Source organism: Sus scrofa, chromosome 4 (genome assembly GCF_000003025.6).
Source record: "Sus scrofa isolate TJ Tabasco breed Duroc chromosome 4, Sscrofa11.1, whole genome shotgun sequence".
Lineage (NCBI taxonomy): Eukaryota > Metazoa > Chordata > Mammalia > Artiodactyla > Suidae > Sus > Sus scrofa.
The window spans coordinates 88,384,164-88,403,005 of NC_010446.5; the positions used below are offsets into that span (position 1 = coordinate 88,384,164).

Genomic DNA, 18,842 nt, shown 5'->3' on the forward strand with positions numbered 1-18,842 from the left:
AGTAGCAACAGAAAATAAGATTAACTAAAGATTTCTTAAGTGTAAGACAAACAGGAGTTCCCATTGTGGCACAGCGGAAACGAATCCCACTAGGAACCATGAAGTGGCGGGTTCGATCCCTGGCCTCGCTCAGTGGGTTAAGGATTCAGTGTTGCCATGAGCTGTGATGTAGGTCATAGACGCAACTCGGATCTGGCATTGCTGTGGCATAGGCCAGCAGCTGTAGCTCCAGTTAGACGCCTAGCGTGGGAACCTCCATATGCCATGGGTGTGGCCCTAAAAAAAAGGGGGGGGTAAGACAAACAAAGGAACAGACCAGGGTCTTTGTGAGTCAACAGTGCCAGCTAAAGGTGCCTCTCTCAACCTTGGGAAAAGTGGCAAATCCTGAATAAAGAAACTAACAAAAAACAGAGCAGTGGGGCAGATCCCAGAACTACTGCTACCTAGGGCTGCAGTTCACTGAACTCAGTGTGACGAGCAGAGCCTCACAAAATTCATCCCAACTCCCAATCAATGAAAGTTCCTAGAAGCTCTCCAAAGAAAACAAGGAAGCAAAAAAAAAAAAAAAAAAAAAAAAAAAAAAAAAAAAAAACGTGCAATTTCCATTGGCCTATTCCTCTACAGCAGTGGAAAGTATGCTGGGCTGGGCATCGGAAGTCCTGGGGCTTCCTCCTGTGTGATCTTGGGCCTCTGTAAAACTCCGACGGACACACTGATAAACTGCAATTATAATCACTATGATTCTGTGTGTGTGAAGTACACAACAGACTGGGTGTGAGCTAGTACATTTTATTGGGGGGGGGGGACCACTGAAGTCATTCATTCCAAAAACACTACTGAGTGTGTATTAACGGTCAGGCACTAAGTTAGGCAGCTGGAGTTCAAAGACAGTATGATGTGATGTGGTCACCTCCCTCCAGGAGCTGCAAGTCCTCCCTGAGCCACAATACCTTCATTTCAGGGGCCACCTGGCTGCCCTATCTACTGATCACTGACTCCATCCCTCAGTAACCCACAGGCCTTTCCTGTCTCCCTCAAATTGGGTTGCATCTCCCAGTTACATACTTAGCTTCTTACCATTTTTTTAACACTCTATCATTAGTCATGTGCCTGGCTCGTCCACTGCTGAATATCAGCACCCAACAGAATACTGAAACATTGGCACAGCCTAGGGTGTTCCGTAAATATCTAACGAATAAGTGAGTGAGGAAATGAATGAGCACACATACATTATGCTGGTTGACATAGCTGGAGAGCCAGGTTTTCCATTCCTTCCTCCCTGTCCCACCTCATGTCAGGCGGGAGTAACAAATGAGAAGGCTCTGGGCTGACCAAATGAAATCATGTATGTGAAAGCGTGTTTAAAGCTGCAAATGTCCAAGTAATAAATATACATGAATAATAACCACTAGTCAAGGGGCAAAAGGAAGCACTCAACACTCTTCCACGGCCAAGCAGGCTGGCTTGCCTGCTCCTCGCTTCTTCCTCCACCATCTCCCAGGGTTCGGGCTCTCACCTGAGCAGTCCCCACTCTAAGCAGCCTCCAAACATGCTGCCCTGGGAGCAGGCCAATGCTGATCACCAGAGCCTGACCAACAAGCTGTGTCTCCAAGCAGAGGAACCCTGAGTGACCAGGGCAGGGCCAGAAGTGGTTCTACTTGGAATGTTAGAGAAGCAGAAGGTGAAGGTGTGAAATTCAGAAGAGGCCTTCCAAGAAGTCCTGATGAATCCATCCACTTATGTGCCAAATTCATACCATGACAATTGTGCTAACGCTGCAGCTACAACCATTCACAACCCAAAATCTAGTTCTCAGAATCCAGTGTAATGAACTCACACACCCTGGCACACGGTGACCCAGCCAGGAGTCCCCTGTGACAACGAGTAATCCAGCAATCCACTATGAATGCAGGTCCTGCTCCCTGAGACCACTCAGAAACACTGCAAGTGCTCCCTCCAACAGATTCCTTGCCAGGAAAAGAAAACTCATTTCTTGAAAGGGCCAGCACCTGAGAAGATGCACATGTTACAGAGAAAAAAAAATCTCGAAACCCTTATACAGAGTTGGGGGAATAAAAATGGTGCAACCATTATGGAAAACCGTATGGAGTTTCCTCAAAACATTTTGAAAAAGAATTACCACATAATCCAGCAATCCCACTTCTGAGCATGTGGCCACAGGAATTCAAAACAGGATCTCCAAGAAGTGTTTGCATATCCACATTCACTGCAGTATTTATTCACAATGGCCAAAAGGAGAAGGAAACCCAAGTGTTCAACAGATACGCTGGTAAAGAAAATGCGTTATATACATTCAATTGAATACTACGCAGCCTTTAAAAAGGAAGAATCCTGTCACCTGCAACGATGCGGATGAATCTTAAAGATATACTAAGTGAAATAAGCCAGACACAGGATGGCAAATACAGTATGATTCCACACAGATGAAGTTTTGAGTAATCAAAATCATAGAAACAGAAAATGTAAAGATGGTGGCCAAGGGCTGGGGGAAGAGGGTGGGAGAATTAGCATGTAATCGATACAGAGTATCAGTTTTGCAAGATAACATTTTAGAGTGATCTTTTACCCAATCATGTAAATAGACTTCAAACCACTGAGTTATACACTTTTAAACAGTTAAATATATGATGTGTTATCAGCCACTGGGGAGAAAAAAAAAATCTTTGAAAGCACACTAAAAAAAAAAAAAAAAGGAAAAAGATGCCAAAGATAGATAATATAAACTTTAAAAGAAAATCTGTACGGTGAGAGAACCAGTGAGAAATAGGCAGAGGAAAAGAGGAAAAACATCAGTCAAATCAACGGATGATATATTTAGCTCAGAGTCAACACCCTGGGTGTGGTCCTGGGGCAGGCACAGGAATCCATACACCTGCTGCAGCCCCAACTCAGAAGGTGAATCTGGCCCCCCTCAGGCGGGTCCCTCACTCTTGAGTCCTTCCCTCTCTGTGAAACAGAGGCCATCTGCACTGCTATACCCACTGTCCTGTACAGGGCTCCAGAGAGGACTGGGGGGAAACTGACGTCTAGAGGGCCTGGTGAGGCATGACATGTTTCACAGACCTAAGGCCCCGTGATCCTCATGGTAACTGCATCTCTCAGAGAGGAGAAGAGCCGCTGCTCTGTGAATCCAGGAACCAAACTCCGCTATGTCCTATCTGACGTTAGCCTGTCAACGTTCAACACAAAAGGACAAAGTCAGGAACAGTCCTTTACCCAGAAATCCCATGCCCTAGTTCTTGACAACTGTAATTACCGCCTAAACAGCTTTTGAAAGGGAGAGAAGAAAAGAAAATAGCAGCCTGAACCAAGCAGTGAATTGGGGGGTTCAGGGTAAAACACACACTCAGAGTTCTTATTGGTGGCCAGACTAAACAAATGACTGGACAGCCAGACCAAACAGCTTTCTGGCCAATTAATTTCTCCCTCTAACTTAATGAGCTGCTCATTAAGCACTGGAAGCAGGTCATAAGGAACAGAGCCACTGGCACATGGCCATCAGGCTGACAGGTGATGAGGGAAAAGGAGACAGAGGCCCTACTCCAGCCCCAAAGCGCTCCAGATCCCAAGCATGGCCAGCCCCACCACACACCCTGATCCTCCGTTGCTTTGAGGCGATGTTTTCCTATACTTCTGCTCCTTCTACAAAGTTCTATTTCTGACACTGAATGCCCCCCTGTGCAAGTTCCACGCCCCAGCCTTTAGGTTGTCCAGCTGGGGTCATCACCCAAATTAGAAAAGTGTGAATCCCGCTCCAACTCCTGACACCAGTTTGATCTAGAATTAATTACTGAGCACTCCAGACTTCCGTTTTCTCATCTACAAAATGTTAACAATAATACCCTCACCTCAGCTAGAGTAGTTGCAAACAATAAATAACATGATACCAATATAGATTTCCTGTTGTGGCGCAGTGGAAACGAATCCAACTAGGAACCATGAGGTTGCAGGTTTGACCCCTGGCCTCGCTCAGTGGGTTAAGGATCCAGCATTGCCGTGAGCTATGGTGTAGGTCACCAGTGTAGCTCAGATCTGGCGTTGCTGTGGCTGTGGTGTAGGCTGGCAGCTACAGCTCCAATTCGACCCCTAGCCTGGGAACCCCATGTGCCACAGGTATGGCCCCAAAAAGACAACAAAAAAAAAAAAAAGAAAGAAAAAGAAACCATTTTATCAATATGAAAGGGCCTAATAAAGCACCTATCACATAGTAAATGCTGAATAGCAGCTCCTATGATTAATAGCTGCTATTATTAATAAAGATATGTCTAATAATGACAGTGATATTAGCAACAACATATTCCCTGTCTTAGTCAAGTATGAATTAGAAAGTGACTTTTTTGGTAGAAACCCCAAGGACAGGCCAGCTCCAGGTCCAGTCCTTATCACAGCAGCAATGGTGACAACTGTGGTGAGAGCAGCAACCCATTCAAGGGCAACAGCCCAGCTGAGGCCCTGGTGCTTTCTCTCCGAGTGGGAAGGTGAGGAAGAGAAGAGGCCTGGGAGTACTGAATGCCAGGCCTGAAGCCAAAGGGGCGATGCATTTTGCATGTCTTCCCAAGACCAAGTGGAGAGCTGCAATCAGGCCCCATGCCTACCATGTCTAGACTCCTGTGACTGAGTCTAACTTTAATCTAGAAAATGAGGGTAACATGACCCCCCACTTCACAGCTGGTTACATTAAATGAACTCACATGAAAGTGCTTTGAAGTGAATCATTCCTATGTCCATGAAAAAGAGTATTGTTGTATTTAATACTAGTTTCAACAAATTCAACTTAACAATAAAGAACGCTGAAGGACTGGGAAGGCCAAAGCAATGAAAAGATTATTTTATTACACTGATGAACTGCTTAGAGAAACAAAAGCAAACATACTAATTTTCTTCCCCAAATTGCTGCCACCGAATTGAGATTTCTGTTGCTCAGACGAATTGACTGAAAGTAAAATTAGCAAAAAGAAACATGAAGCTCCCAACAACTGCTATATGTTTTCCCCTGAGGTGAGTAGATTCTTCTAGAAGACAAAGAGACCAAACCAAGCTGCATCCAGGATGACCAATCCAGCCACCTCCAACACCAATTCTCTCCAAAAGTCATGACAACTCATTTGACCAATCCCAACCCCACCTCTGAAATGCACAAATCTAACTTCTTGTTTCATAACAGAGCACATGGGCAAATTCCTGCACCGTGATCAGAAGACAACTTAATTTTTATTTAATCGCTGTTCTACATACCAGACTCAGAAAGCAATGGGTTGGAAAGTTGACCAAACTCTTGAAGAGTATCTGAAACGGTGGAGGAAAATGCACACACATCTAGAACCTAAAGCAACCAACTAAAGAAATTTTGCTCAAATTCCACATTTGTTCTTAGAAATGTAAGTAAATCTTCATGTGCCACAAAATGCTTTTACTTTTTAAATGCTTTAAGCCAATTATCAGCTAATTCCTAAACCTTTTCCCTAAAATCCTTGGATAAAAACAGATACTTCACCAAGTCTCTCTCACATCCTCAAGGGTAACATGTGTCTCAGCTTGAGAAGCAGCAGGTCACAAGACAGGGAGGGTGGTAGCCCTCCAACCGTCATATCCGTTTTAACCTTGATCAACCACCTAACTCAGAATTGCTTCCCTGGACAGTGTAAGGAGATGGGTCTGGAGTTCGCAAAGGATGCAGCTATCCATGTCGGCATCTCCAGTACCTTCCAAAAGGGTAAGCAGGTAGGATGCTGGAGTTCCAGCTCACACAGCCCCACCTCCAGTCACTCACCCGGATCCTGCGCATGGCAGCCACGATCTCCACTCTGCTGTTGGGCCTCGGCACATCCAGGCTTCCTACATACTGTGGGGAAGAAGCAAACATTCGTTGAGAATAGGGATGGCAAGTGTCACTAATGGACTATTATGCTAGAAAGACCTTTCGAGGTCAGCCAGTTCATCTTTGCATTTTATGGATGAGGAAATTAAGAGCCAAAAGGATGCTGTGTTTAGAAACTACTTCTAACTTTATAAAAAGCAAAACAAGAAGGAGTTTAATGGCTCAGTGGTTAATGAATCTGACTAGGAACCTCGAGGTTGTGGGTTCGATGCCTGGCCTCACTCAGTGGTTAAGGATCCAGCGTTGCCGTGAGCTGTGGTGTAGGTCACAGATGCGGCTCAGATCTGGCATTGCTGTGGCTCTGGTGTAGACTGGTGACTTCAGCTCTGATTAGACCCTCAGCATGGGAACCTCCATATGCCATGGGTACGGCCCTAGAAAAGACAAAAAATAAAATAAAATAAGCAAAACAAGAGACAGCTTCCTTTTTCATCTTGTTCTTAGAGATGCAGCCAAGCACTATGTTTAAACAAGCAGGTTTCTGAACCAGAAAGACTTGGGCAGGAAGAATCTCCCACCACTACCTTTTGTGGCAAGTAGTTATTTTGTCTTTGTCTCAGTTTCCTCATCTGGAAAATGGGATTTTGGTAAAGATTAAATGAAATAAGGGATAAATCTCCTAGAGAAATAGGCTTTGCACATATTAAAGCAGCCCCAAAGAATAAAAAAAGAATACATAATTCTTTTTTAATTAATGGAACTTCACTAAGTAAGCCCTGGATGTTATTGAGACCTCACACATGAGTAATTTCCGAAATGGAGGAAAGGAATAAACTGGTTAGGTATTAAAACTTTTAACCTGATTAGACTTTTTAGTTATTTTCAAAACCAAATGACCTGTACGTTGTTTAATATATGAATAATTTCTTGCTGGATACTATTTCAAATAATGCAGAAATATACAGAGCAAAAGAATAAAGTGCCCCACTGTCCAACGTACATCACTTTTTGTATATTGATGGACATATATATTCATAGACAGGGAAATGTCTCTTATGTAAAAAGGTTCACACTACTTACATTGTTCTGCAACCCGATTTTTTTTTTTCTTTTTTTTTGGCTTTTTTGCCATTTCTAGGGCCGCTCCCGCAGCATATGGAGGTTCCCAGGCTAGGGGTCGAATCGGAGCTGTAGCCACTGGCCTACGCCAGAGCCACACCAACGCGGGATCCGAGCCGCGTCTGCAACCTACACCACAGCTCACGGCAACGCCGGATCCTTAACCCACTGAGCAAGGCCAGGGATCGAACCCGCAACCTTACGGTTCCTAGTCAGATTTGTTAACCACTGCGCCACGACGGGAACTCCCTGATTTTTTGAATTTAAGTTTAACTTGGACATCTTTCGCCACAAACCACTTCATCTATACACCTTCGAGATCATCCAAAGCCCTTAAGGCTGCATTCCTACAAGTGGGATGGCTGGATACAATTTATAGATAATTTCTAGATATCATTACTTAGCAGGATGAAACAAGCAAAGAGGACAACCCAACACTTATTAAGCACATACTATTGGAGTTCCTTCAAAGACCCCATCCCATTCCACACTGACCAACTGGGATTTGCCTTCTCTTTTTACACAAACATTATATAAAATAGCCCAGGGGATAGCCTAGAAATTAACAGCCCCAGGGTAATTTAAAAGTCTACCCAACCAAAGATTGCATTAACTGAAGATAAGAGCAAGAGAGTCATTTCTGCAGGAAACATATTTCCTGTGGTTTCAGGAACAGAAGGTTCTTCATAAAATTGGGAACTAAGGCTGGCCCCAGTGAGGAGGTTTTCAAAAACAAAATACTGGGAAAGGATTTCCCCTATGATCGATCCAGTCAGTTTGTGCAATGCACTGAAGACGGCGATTCCAAGCAGCCCATAGTAAGCAGGGAGCACACTGCAATCCGGACCCAATGGACAGCCTCACCACAGCCAAGTAAACAGCCCCCTCAACCAAAGGCTCTAAGCATACTGTCAGTTTAACCATGGCTGGCATTTCTCCCCTCTGAGCTCTGCTGAGGCCCCACAGTCTGTCAGCATGTCAGTGACCCACACAGCCAGGAATGACGCAAGGCCTGGTTTGTGACTGACCAACTTCGAAGTACCACCCCCAGCCGGGGGCAGTTTCCATGCTCCCTCTCCCAAATGCTGCACGCCTGATGGCTCCTGCCCTGAACTCTGAGCAGTCAGCACTGATCTAGCAATCACGCCTTCAGGGTTTGTGTTCCCTCTGCCACCACATGAGAGCCAGGACCTCGAGTCCGAGCAAGGTCACCTGTGACAGGTGAACCTGGGGGACTGTACGGTCCTCCCACACTGACCCCTGTGACCCCAGGCAAGGGCTTGCTACTCGGTAACATCCACAAGTGGGCCCAAATGCAAATACCCAGAGGGGACCTATCCCCATCCCTCCTCAGGAAGGGGTGCTGCTAAACTGGGTCTCCCAAAGCAGTCAGGGTACAGAGAGAATGGAAGCAACACAGAGAGAGCAGAGAGGTGGCTTCCTAGCTTTGGACAAGGCTTCCTAACAAGGGAGCAGCATTCTGCACATGAAGGCGCTCATGTAAGGACACCTAACATATTCACCCTATCAGTGTCCCCTGCACGCCATCAGCCAAGCTGGTATTGTGCACGCATGCACCACACACCTACATGCACACATGCTCACACACTTCACACGTCATACAAGTCACTCCCCTCCCGCATACACACTCATCTCACACACCCCACACAAAGCATGCACACAGTCATCCCACACTAACACATCCCACTCATATTCACACCACACACTCACTCATCTTCCTTCCCATCATGTGATAAAATCCAAATCTGAGAATGAGTCTGGAGCAGTCTATCATCTCGACCAGAGCTGTACCTGAAGGTTATTCAAGGAAATCAAAAGGAAGCTTGGAAGTTTTTGATGTGGCTCAGTGGGTTAAGAACCCGACTAGTATCCATGCGGATGTGGGTTCAATCCCTGGCCTTGCTCAGTATGTTAAGGATCTGACATTGCTCTGAGCTGTGGCCTAGGTCACATACACTGCTCAGATCCTGTGTTATGGCTGAGGTGTAGGCCCGTAATGGCAGCTCCAATTCAACCCTTAGCCTGGGAATTTCCATACGCTGTAGGTGAGGACCTAACCACTAAAAAGGAAACACAAAGGAGGGTTCAAAAGCTAAATATCCACACTAACCATCAATCAAAAAGCGAAGCCACAGAGAAGCCAGGGAGGGGTCAGAAAGCCCACCCCTCAGGGTAAAACTATAGGGTATGATAAGTGATTACTGCCATTGTGTACCTGTCTAACCTCACAACAAAAAGAGTAGCTCGATAACTCACCATCAGCAGCTCCACAACTAACTTCAGTCCATCCTGAGGCTCCATTTAGGGCAAAGTTTAAGACACAGCCTGAGACCAGACCCACCTTCCAGGTGCTTCTTCCAACCATTCCACTTCAATGGTTAAGCTCATCATCATTTCCCTGGCAAACTGAACCTAGCGCCAGCACCTCCAAGATTGGAAAACTGGCTCCCAGGCCTGATCCTCATCCACCTGCTTAACTAACAACCTTCAGACACCCAGGCTTCTGTCACCTTCTACAGGAATGGGTCAAAACTAATGCCCTGCCTTCAGTCAAAGGCTGACACAGGATGAACATGTTATCATTCAGACATGGCACCCCCTTCATCTGCCTCTTTTGCAGGACACTGGGATCCAGGGGGCTCCTGGGACAACAGAGGTGGGTTGACTCAAGATCTGGGAATCAGAGGAATAATTTCCAGAATGGGAACTCCTGCTTTCTTCCCCTCTACCCTCCAGGTCATGCTCCTCCCTTTGCCTTTCTCATTATGATTAACAGCCCCCAGTCCATCCATCAAGTACTCAAGCCTGCAACCAGGGAGTCATCCCTGAATGTGCCTCTCCCTTAGCCATCAGAGCTAATCGGCAACCTGACCTATCAATCCTCTCTCTTCCACCTTTCCAGAGATGCTTCCACTACCTGATCCCAGAAAACCTTTCTCTCTCCCCTAATCTACACAAAGACCTCCTCACTGGTTTCTCGACTGTCCCCACCCTGGCCCCCTCCAAACCACTCTTCCCTAGGCTATCAGTGATCTCTTTCAAATACAAATCAGATTGTGGTACCTCTCTGGCTTAGGAACCCTCTGCTTGCTTCCAACTGCTCTAAAGACGACCAAACCCTCGGCCTGGCCGACACAGCCCACATGATGCAGTTTCTTCTTGCACTCCTGGCCTCTGCATTATTCAGATGGTCCTCAAACACATCAAATCTTCTCACATCCTCTTCCCTGTGTAAGGATGCTCTTCTTCTAACCACTTCTCTCCCCAATCCCATGGATCTGTACCGCCACTTTGAGCTCCTTTTGCTGACCTCTAGGGAAGGTGAGGTGCTTATATGACTGAATCCCATAACTCCCTACAGTTCTTTTATAGCATGTGGCTAGGTACATGTTTTATTCATACTGGTTGACCATGCCTAGTTGAGGTCCAGGCACATAGGAGGTACTCAAAACATACCTGACTAGCATATCCAAGGATGAACCCAAGTGCTCATGGGAGAATCTCTACTCTGAGAAGGGGCAGACAAAGAGGCCTCAAGCCCTAGAGCCTGCCTGGTGTTCCAGCATCACAGGCATCAGCCTGCTTTTTCCAGTCAACCATCCCACTCCATTGTGATTCCATAAACTTTCCTGACTTTTACCCAGTATCTGAAATGGACCTAAGCCAGAAGTTCTTATTGTAGCACAAGCAATTCCTGGCTTATCCAACCTTTCTGTTGGTGGATTTTTAATCACCTGGCACTTGGTAAGACTTAGGACTTCTGTGTCTGTCTTCTAGGAATCCCTACTATGAAATGCCACAGAGCCTCTATTCAGAATATCTACCAGAGAGCTTAAAGGGGGAATAAGGTAAAGAAATTTTAAAATATCAGAGCCTGCTTCTTTTTTATTACCATCTAGAAAGAAAAAAAAAAAAAAAAACTAGAAGGCAGATGTAAATTACACTGAGTAAGCAAGAGAGGAGATCATCTGTGTCCGTTCTATCTGTGGCTACATCTTCCAGACAAGCAGGAGTTAACTGCAAATAAGGTTAACCAAAGGACTTCCGATATTCGCTCTAAGTTTCCGGACAACCTCAGTCTTGGTGGTAAATTAATACCTCATGAAGTTGGGGGGTTTTGGAGGGTTTTTTGTTTTGGTTTTTTCATTTTCTTATTTCCACCCTATTTTCTGGAGATGAACCTCTAAAGACAGTGATAAACTAAACTGTAGTGTTTCCTGGTTACACGAATCCCAACACTCAAAGCAGCAAGACTTAACAGCTTAACACAGTCATGAATACCCTCGCCACCCAACAACTTGTTAGGCTTTCTGCCCTCACCCTCCTCAGGGGGCTCCCTTTATTTACAAGGTTTCTGTCACGTGCGTCCAGAGACCAGGGCAAAGCTCATGCATGAATCAAAAAGAAATGCATCAGATGATTCAGCTTGTGATAATGATGAAGAAATGAGTATCCTCAGACTAGGCCTCCAATAAACTCTGGACAAGTTATTTAAAAAAATAATAACTGCTTAAAATGTACAAAGAATGAACTATGGATACATATAAACCATGGACATTACTTAATAATAATTTATCAATATTTGGCTCATCAATTGTAACAAATGCACTACCACAAATCAACCCCAGATTCCAGGGCACACACTAGTGCAAGATGTTAATCATAGGGGAACGTGAGGGGGGGTGAGGGGGTATATGGGAACTATGTCCTTGCTACTCAATTTTCTGTAACCCTAAAACCTCTCTGAAAAACAAAGTCCATTAACTGAAATAATAAAAATAACTTTGAAGGCACTGGAGAGAGACCAAAAGCAGGCAGAGACTGGAATCTACCCTTCAGGAGAGGACTGCACTAGGTAAGACCTGGTTTGCACAGTTCTGCCCAACAGCACAATCGCCCAAGTGCAACACAGGCTGGCTGGAACTTGGGCCAAAATGCTCATTCAGATGGCCTGGGGAGATGGTCCCCAGAAACTGGAATAGCCAGAGAAGCCTGAAAGTGAGCAGGAATCCCTGGCAGAAAGGGAGATCCCAAATCATGTATAAACCCCACCCAGGTCTTCAGTGACCCCCAAACTGCACACGTGCGTGAGACTCTGAGAAGTCCAGCAGCTGCTCGGCTCAGGAGGTAGATTTAGGATTAAAGATCAGTCACGTCAACTCTTTAAGAAAAAAAATATACTCTTCAGAGAGCAGGATCTCATGTCATGGCACAATTAGAACCTCACTGACTGGCTAATGCAGGCAAGGCCCGGGGAAAGACCACAGCGTCACACTCTCCTGGGGTAAATGGACAGGGCCTTCATAAATGGGCACAATGTAAAGGTCCCGGGATCTTGGGATTCCCAGCTCACATCTTCTCTCTGGAAACTTCTCAGTTCCACAGCCTCAGCCCAAAGCATTTCCAAATGAGGTTCAAGAAGACAACCCTCTTACTACAGAGGTGGACAACGCAACCCGAAGCAGTCAGCAGATGGCAGAAGAGGGGCGTGTTCTCCTCCCTCCTGGACCCTCCCTGCTGCCTGCATCCTTATCAACGCTCGCCCTTCAGGTCCCAAACCTGGCTTGGCTTCCATTCCGTCACCCTGCCTACCTTCTCAAACCCTTCAGGTCTTCCGGCCACACTGTGTCCTCTCTCAGAAAATACACACGAGCAGTAGGAAATCTGATATTCTGCTTATATCTAGAATTTACCACCTGTGATGTGCCCATCTGAGTTAGTTCCTTAACCAATCCTCTGTCCTGACATCTGCTAAAACCTTGGTATCATAGGAGCAAGCAATTTCAAACCCAGAAGAAACCTTAGGAATCATGTCCAAGGTTATGTCGCAAAAGAAAGATTAAGGAAGAACATATGAAAAGCATTTAGCACAGCTGGGTATCCTGCCAGCGCTTAATAAATGTTCGCCATTATGATTCCATCTAAAGTTACTCTTTCTCAGACTGCCTTGTTTCCTTCCCAGTATTTAACACAGTGATTTGCACTTAGGGGTTTGCCTCATTTGCATGGTCACTATCTGCCTTCCCCAACAGATGGAAGCTCCCTGAGGTCTGGGACCTTGCCCTCATATTCCTGCATTTCCAGCCCTTAGAACAGGGCCTGCCTGGCAGAGTAAGACTCAAATTATCTACTGAATGAGTGAGAGGCAATTGCCACCCACAGAAGTTCCATGACTTGCCCAAGGACACAGTTCAGGGCAGAACTGGAGTCAAAAATCCCATTCTCCCCACTCCAAGCCAGCACAACTGCTCCAGTTCTTCCTGGCCTGCAGAAACTGCTCTTGGTGCACAGCTGAGCGTCCTGCTGAGCAGGATTATGAATGTGACCTGGGTGAAAGTTCTCGCCTCATTTAGCATGAAACAAAGCAGCATTAACTGCAGCGGCAGCAGTGGCCCCAGATTCCAGGGCACTCACTCAGCCAATGACCTTCTACTAAGTGCTCTGGGGGGAGGGGACGAAAAAGAGAAAAGTGGCCTCGAGGGTTCCCACTCCCCACTTCTGAAGTCTGCTCTCCAGGTGCAGAGGTGAGCAGGACAGGGAGCGGGGACCTAGAAGTTTTACTGGGGTCCTTACCCCCGCCTGCAACAAGACAGAGGCCTCAGTGCAGGTTTTCCTCTCCCCTCTTCTCTCCCGAACCGCCCCCCCCAACACTCACACACCAGAAAAGCTTCCAAAATGCTTGAAATGCAGCTGCACACCACATCTTTATTTATTTGTAGTCTAAGAGGAATGAGGCACTTATATTTCTTCCTCTCTCTCCCAGCCCATCTGAAAAAGGAAGTACTATTTGAAGGCCATCTGATGTAACTGTGTCACTATTGATCAGGGGCTCAGCGGGGGCCAATGAATGTGCCAGAGATCACAGCAGAATCCTTCCTGCTCCTCAACATTAAGGGGCTGGGTGCAAAATAAATAATTGTGGTGACTTGTCTTTATGCAGCTAATGCCCTGCGATTCTCTAAAACACACAGAGGGTAAGACCGAACCATTCAATGTGCCCACGGAGAGGCTGCCTCTTTGGGTTCTTTTAGTCTCCATAAGCAAAAGCTTAGATGGATTGGCTTGATTATTTTTCTTATTATGAAGCCTCTGACTGATACAGCAAAGAGGAAAGAAAAAAGCAGTTAAGACAGAAAGCCTGTTCAGGTCTTCCAACTATTAGCTCTTGAATGAAAGCCTTTAGCTCGGCAGTTAAGATCTCTGGGTTGCATTAGATGCAAGTGTGGAGCAGAGGCTACTAGGGCTACATTCTGATCAGGGAGCGTTTTCCACCCCACTCACTCACCTGGGATGCTTACGTGGCAGCAGGTTATTTGCCTTAGGAAAAAAAAGGAAAAGGGGGAAGCCCAAGGCATGGTGAGAGGCAAAGAGAAACACTGACGTTCCATGATGATGAAATCATCTCCAGTAAAGCCACCAGGTAAGCCAGGAATGGAGCAATCAACAAGGAACATGATGAAATCATAGGAAGGTCAGACCTAACTGCAGCGCTTAATTGGCCTTAAAGGTCATTTGACCTAACACTTCAATTTACAGAAGGAAAACCTGAGGCTCAAAGAGAACAGGATATAGTTTGTCAGTGGCAGAATCAGAACCAAAGTGGGTTTCCCTACCCTGCACTGACGCACCAAAATTACAGTAGGAAATAAGCAGTCCGGGCGAACATACACCAGTGCTCCAACAAGGCCTGGTTCACAACATTAAACTCAAATTGAGCTGGACAAGGAAGCCTGTGTGCAGATACCAGAATGATTAAGGGGTCAAAAACAAACCAATGAAAAATTGCAGGGAATAAAGATTTGTAGAAAAAGGGAGATCATCGCTGATTCACTGAATGCTTTTGGGGATGGGACTGAAGATGTTCATTATGAAAATGGAGCAGTGACACTGAAGGAAGGAAAAAATTACTCCACTATTGGAGAGGACCAGGAAACTGAAGAAGCACAGTGATGAGAAGACCTCAGGATGACATTAGAGAGGGGCCTCCCAGCACCAACACTCTATACCTGCTAAATTCTAAGTACTTCAACTCTCCGAACCTGTTTCATCCACAGGCTATATAGCTAGTATCTGTACTGCCTCTAAGTCAAGGCTGTCACAAGAAACAAAATTAGATAAGGAAGGTCAAAGTAAAGTTTTTAAAATATCATATAAAAAGATGATGTTCTTTATATCAAACCTCTTGCTTTGTAGGCCAACAAGACTTGAAGATGCCAAATTTGTCACTTTACAATAATGCCCTCTTGGATTCTCTTAGACTAACAATTGTGCATAAAACAAGGTGATCCAAAATGGAAGGGAGGGAGCTCCACTTGTGGCTCAGTGGGTTAAGAACTCCACATAGTGTCTGTGAGGATGCAGGTTCAATCCCTGACCTTGCTCAGTGGGTTAAGGATCTGGCATTGCCACAAGCTGCTGTGTAGGTGCAGATGCAGCTCAGATCTGGCTGTGCCATGACTGTGACGTAAGAAGCTTCAGCTGCAGCTCCAATTCAACCCCTAGCCTGGGAACGTCCATATGCTGCAGGTGCAGCCATTTAAAAAAAAGGGAATGGAGTTAAGGGGAGGATGAAAGTGAGAATTCAACCCAAACAGGCAGAGGCTCAAATAGGAGGGAAGGGATGAAGGGCCTGATCAGAGAGTGTCACCAGTAACCAAACCACACAGACATGGAGAGACTCCCCACCACCATGACCAGCACCCCCAGCAGGAATGGCTCCCTATGACACTGCTCACAGAACCTCACAAGATAGGCTCAGTTTGAGGTAAATACCTTGTCACACACTTCCCTTCAGATGAATAATCTGACCAGAAAAACCTTCCTGGAGTTGGGGATACAGACTCTCAAGTACAATGGTCTTTTATCAATGAACGAAAGCCCACAACCAAGTAAAATTTCCAGATAACTGGCATGCACCCCTATTAAATCACCAACTTTTTCCCTTCTCTCTTTTCTCTTTCTTGACTAGAAATTGTCCTAAAATATATTATACTCTTCCCTAAGAATTGAGACTCTGAATTAGAATCAAACGTATTTCTTCAAGATTCATAATAACCATTACATACATCAATTAATATAAGCTAGTATCAGCAATGACTCCTTGAGAAATGTCTCCAGGTTACTACTCTGCATTTTGAGCCTTTGAGGCTGATTTTTTGGGATTTTTCTAAAGCTTTCTACACTGTTAGCAGCAAGAATGGTAATAATATGCCATGTATGCTTCCGCCTTTAACAACCGTCACCAAATCCTCAAGTACAAACAAGTACTAGCAAGACAAATCTAACAACATATAAAAAGGATTATATACAATGACCAAGTAGAATTTATCCCAAGAATGCAAGACTGGCTCAGCATATGAAAAATCAATTAATGTACCATACCATATTAATAGAATAAAAAGACAAAGACCATATATGATCTTCCTAAGAGACATAAAGTAACAAAAAAGCAATATTCTTTCATGATGAAAACACTCAACAAATTACCAATGGAAGAGAACTTCCTCAACCTAATAAAAAGCATCTACAAAAATCCAGGCCAACATCATATTAAAAATAAAGGACTGAATGCTTTTTCTCGAAGATCAGGACCAAGTCAAAGATGTTCACACTCATCAACACTTCAATTCAACATTGATCTCCAAGTCCTAGCCAGTGAAATTAGGTAAGAAAAGAAACAAAAGGCATCCAGACTGAAAAAAGCAGTAGCAAAACTATCTCTATTCACAGACAACATGATCTTTCTATAGAAAATCCTAAGGAACATACACACGCCCTTATTAGAACCAATTTTTGAATGAGTTCAAAAGTTAAGGAAACAATTCTATTCACAACAGCACATTGTAGTATTCAAAAAGAGTAAAATGCATAGGAATAAATTTGAGATGTACACTGAAAATTACAAATCTTAATTGAAAGAAATTTAAGACAACATAAATTAATAGACTTCCTACGTTCGTTGTTCAGACTTAATACTGTTAAGATGGCAATATTTCCCCCAATTGATCTACAAGTTCAGTTTGATCTGTTAAAAATCTATAAACTATTTTTACTACCAGCACTTCTGATATCAAATGGGTGGGTTTTTCCCACCACAGAATTCTCCACTTCTGCAACACCAACTGGGTATCCTATAAGCTAACTCATTTCTGACACTAACTACCCAGAGTTAGCACAGACTCCATTTAAAGGCTCCATCCCACAAGACTGCCCTTCCACCTCAGATGCTAATCACAGGTCTGAGGCCTCCCATACTTTGGACCATCAGCCAAAAATTACGGGTTCCTATGACCCCTCTCAGGTTCGATAATTTGCTATAATTTCCCAGAACTCTGGGAAACACCTCACTTACTAGTACTGAATTATTAGAAAAAATACAAATGAACAGCCAGGTGAAGAGATGCACAGGGCAAAGTACGTGGGAAGGAGAATAGAGTTCTGGAGAGCCTCTCTGGGCACATCGCCCTCCCAGTGCCAACCTGGAACCTCCCCAAACCCCACTGTTGAGGACTTTCATGGAGATTCTATTATATAGACATAATTGATTCAGTCACTGGCCATTGAGATTGGACGGAAACTCCAGCCCCTCTCTTCTCCCCAGCAGATACACAAATGGCCAATAAGAACTTGAAAAGATGTTCAGCCATTACTCATCAGGGAAACACAAATCAAAGCCACAATGATATACTTCATATCTAGTAGAATAGCTAAAATTTTTTAAAAAGACACAATAACAAGTGCTGACAAGGATGTGAAAAAACGGGAATCTTCATATTCTGTGGTAGGAAATAGTGCAGCCACTTTGGAAAAGCTTGACAGATCCTCAAAAAGTTAAACAGAGTTAAGGTATAAACCAGAAATTCCATTGCCAGGTTTATGCCCAAGAGCAAGGAAGACATATGGCTACGCAAAAACTTAAACATGAATGTTTGTATCAGTACTATGTGTGATAGCCAAAAAATGGAAACAATGCAAATGTACACCCATGGATGAATGGAAAAAGAAAATGTGGCATATTCATACAACATTATTTGACAATAAAAAGGAATGAAGTGCTGATACATACTACAATATGGATGAACTTTGAAAACATCAAGCTAAATCAAAGAAGCTGGAATATAAAAGGCTACATATTAATTATACAATTCTATTTATTGAAGGTGTCCAGAATAGGAAATCCATACAAATAGGAAGTGGGTTAGTGATTGCCAGGTATTGGGAAAATGACCACTAATGGTACAAGTTTTTCTTTAGAGAGGCTGAAAATGTTCTGCAATCAGATACATAGTGGTCACACAACTATGTGAATATACTAAAAACCACTGAACTGTACATACTTATTAGGTGAATTTTACAGTATGTGTATTATATCTCAATAAAGCTGTTATTTAAAAAACAACACAATAACTCTCCTCCCTCTGGTTTGCTTGTGGACAAGAAAGTACAACCGCAACCAAATTGGATTCTGAGCACTCTCCTTCAACATAAGGCTATGAAATTCAGCATCCATTCTGGCTGCTCAAATCTCTCTGCTGGGCCTTTCTGTATTGCTGCTTGTCATCAAGATTCTTGTGTTCACCAAATAAATAACCCTTGGGAGAAAACTGAGCTATACCTATACTGAATTTTAGTTCTAGTTCTAAAAGATATATTTCTCTCCCACCCAGAAAATGATTTTTTTCTATATTGTAAAAAACTCCCATTTACAATTCCTGTATTTTCTATATTGTATTAGCAATCCCATTTCATATTCCTACTCTCCAATGCAGTAAAGTTGAACAGAAGCTCACAAAATAAATTTCTGTATCAGGAGTTCCCGTCGTGGCGCAGTGGTTAACGAATCCGACTAGGAACCATGAGGTTG

At 44.2% G+C, this 18,842-nt stretch overlaps 1 protein-coding gene across 6 annotated transcripts in view; it reads right to left on the minus strand.

The window, feature by feature from the left end:
• The window catches only part of C4H1orf226 (chromosome 4 C1orf226 homolog), a 342,511-nt gene that overhangs the window by 254,933 nt on the left and 68,736 nt on the right, over window positions 1–18,842 (minus strand). For all 6 annotated transcript variants that reach the window (XR_002343371.1, XR_002343372.1, XR_002343370.1 and 3 more), the window contains one exon: window positions 5,792–5,863. Coding sequence is in view for 3 of the 6 variants with exons in the window: in XM_021089504.1 (XP_020945163.1) it covers window positions 5,792–5,863 (72 nt within the window). In the remaining 3 variants the exon portion in view is untranslated. The remainder of the gene's footprint in view (window positions 1–5,791; window positions 5,864–18,842) is intronic.